Here is a 2,970-nt window from a genome sequence, read left to right on the forward strand (position 1 = left end):
CCTCTGGCTCTGGTACGCTGGTGCTCTCGTGCGCTGGTGCGCTGGTGCTCCTGGTGCCCCTTGTGTGCTCCTGGTGTGCTCCTGGTAGGGGTGAAAGGGGTGATTTGGGTACCCGGTTGTTTAGCTGCTGACCCGTTAGCAAACGAGTACCCGTTAGTCGTGTACAACGGGACAGTGCGGTAATATCAGCTGGCTTGCCCAGTCGTACAACTCGATGTACAGTTTGAATGTGTTGTTGCTTGTTCGATCCTGCTACATATGACAATTTTGACTGTTTTGCGTGTAGCGCGGTAAGTGCGCATGCTGCACAAGAGCACACCAGGAGCCCACCAGTAGCACCAGTAGCACCAGGAGAACAAGGAGCACGAGGAGCACACCAGAAGCACCAGGAGCACTAGGAGCAACACGAGCACACCAGGAGCACACCAGGAGCACACGAGGAGCACCAACGCACCAGCGCACCAGAGGACCATAGGACTAGACAACCAGAGCACCAGAGGACCAGAGGAGAGGACCAGAGCACCAGGAGCACAAGGAGCACACTAGGAACACACCCCAGGGCCACCAGGAGCACGAGAAGCACTAGGAGCACCAGGAGCACTAGAAGCACTAGAAGCACCACGAGCACACCAGGAGCCCAGGCCAGGTGCACCACGAGCGCACCAGGAGCCCAGGAGCACACCAGGAGCACCAACGCACCAGCGCACCAGAGGACCAGAGGAGTAGACAACCAGAGGACCAGAGCACCAGGGGATCAGGACCAGAGGACCAGGAGCACCAGAAGCCCAGGAGCACACCAGGAGCACCAGAAATACACCAGGAGCACCAGGAGCACCAGGAGCACCAGAAGCACCAGGAGCGCCAGGAGCCCAGGAGCACACCAGGAGAACCAGCGCACCAGCGCACCAGAGCACCAGGCCACTGGAGGACCTGAGGACCAGGCGACCAGGACCAGAGGACCAGGGGACCAGGACTGCAGGAGCACCAGGAGCACCTGCATGTTATGCATTGAAAAGGATTTGCCACTTGCGATCCTAGGACGAGTATAAGGTCACCTTTGTCCTGTGTGGGCTGTATCAGATTGCTGTTCACTTCTCTATCTGTTGGATGTGTGACTTTCTGCAAGTTTCTGGTGTATGATGGCCACTTCCTCGCTTGTCACTTTGTATGATATTACATTCTGTATTCGCTGCTTCCATGGCGTGGTCTGCAAACTGCAATCCTTGGCCAAATGTCATGTTTGCTATGTTGTGCTTTGGCCGTCAGCTTGTCTACACGCTTTAGTTGAATTATTTTTGTTTCACAACTGACTTCCTCAAGTACAGTGGCCACTGCTTTGCATGGCATTATGCATGAAGAATTTCCTGTTTGTGTCGTGTGCTTGTGCGTATGTGTGCGTGGCCACGTGCGTGTGCCGTGTGCATACGCATGTTTGTGTATCTGTGTGCGGGGTAGCGAGGCGGGGAGGGCTGGTATGTATCAGTGTGTTATTGCAGTCGCATGGCTACATACAGTACATCGCGCGCGTGGTCATCATGTTTACCTTCGGGGTTGGGGTGAGGAGGGAACGGAAAAAGGAAAAAGAACTGAAATTATCCGTATAAAAACCGCTCTGTGAGCGGTTCTGAAAAAACTTTACTGGTGCTGCCCCGTCGTAAAAGGAGGAAATTAGAACTGGCCCATTGTCCCCCCAAATGCGAACTGGTCCACCTAAATCGCGAATGACGGGACCCGAACGCACCAGTAGCACGAGGTTCCTACCTGTGGATGCAGATGGGGGACGTTGGTCCGGACCATAGGCCATGTACTGTACTAGCGGTAGGACAGTATAGGTGGTATTACCCTATGATAATTGCTGTCCTGTGCTCTCCCGACCTCGTGCTACTGGTGCGTTCGGGTCCCGTCATTCGCGATTTAGGTGGATCAGTTCGCATTTGGGGGGACAATGGGCCAGTTCTAATTTCCTACTTTTACGACGGGGCAGCACCAGTAAAGGTTTTTCAGAACCGCTCACAGAGCGGTTTTTATACGGATAATTATTATTAATTTTGTAGTCAAGTGGTTTGCTTCACTGTCCGAAGAGTGCTCAATGCCCATGTAGGGCAGAGCCTTGTACACATGAGAGAGATTGGAAGCTTTGTTACAACTCTGAGTTTCACGTATTACTACGATTAGGCCTCGACCAAATATGCTTGCGCATATTTCCGCATATTTTGTGAGACAGTTCATATATGGCATATTGAGCGACAAAGGGAATATTGGAATAAAGCCAGCATATAATTCAAATATTCTGAAGAAAATGAGGCCAAAACATTCATATGATGGACAAAATGCGTTCAGAAATACCTTTTATGGATGAATTTGGAATGGTTGAGGCGTTTGCTACATTTCCCCATGGATGAACACTATCGCTACGGTTGCTGGGGACACACCCCAGCCATACTATTCCGCATGTGTTTTTGATATGCACCATAAGCATGATAGCCGTGAAGCAAATGAATATTCCAAGGTTCTAATTTTACTGAAATGATCTACACTTTCTGCTTATGTCGAGCATTTTTTGGCATATTTTGGCATATCTTGCTAAGCCTTTGGCACTATTATGGACGTTTTCCCTGATATGCGACGAGTATAATATGCTCTTTTTTTTTAGCATGTTTGGTCGAGGCCTAACTACGATCATCAGGCAGGGGGGTTCCCTGATGATCGTAGTAATACTTGAAACTCAGAGTTGTAACAAAGCATCCAATCTCTCTCTTGTGTATTATTATTAAATTTTGTATTTGTCCGTTGGGACCATCTTGTACCAACGCGTATAGCCGATTGGTTTCTAGTCTTGTGTGCAAATCATGAGATTTCATAGCAAAACCTGTGCTGGTAACAGGGAGTGTGTTTAGTGCGGCGGTGAACTGGTTACAGTGTACTCATTTGCTCGGTGTGAGCTGGCAATGCACTTCCATGTCCATGATC

At 50.1% G+C, this 2,970-nt stretch overlaps 1 protein-coding gene across 1 annotated transcript; it reads right to left on the bottom strand.

Moving 5' to 3' along the window:
- Window positions 1-252: 252 nt before the first annotated feature.
- Window positions 253-1,804, bottom strand: LOC135821326 (putative cuticle collagen 145). The gene is made up of 3 exons (XM_065334384.1): window positions 1,762-1,804; window positions 555-973; window positions 253-477 (listed from the first exon to the last, which is right to left on the bottom strand). Exons 1-3 carry the CDS (start codon window positions 1,802-1,804, stop codon window positions 253-255), a joined length of 687 nt encoding a protein of 228 aa, XP_065190456.1.
- Between the last annotated feature and the right edge of the window lie 1,166 nt (window positions 1,805-2,970).

This window comes from Sycon ciliatum, chromosome 7 (genome assembly GCF_964019385.1).
Source record: "Sycon ciliatum chromosome 7, ocSycCili1.1, whole genome shotgun sequence".
In the NCBI taxonomy this organism is placed as follows: Eukaryota; Metazoa; Porifera; class Calcarea; order Leucosolenida; family Sycettidae; genus Sycon; species Sycon ciliatum.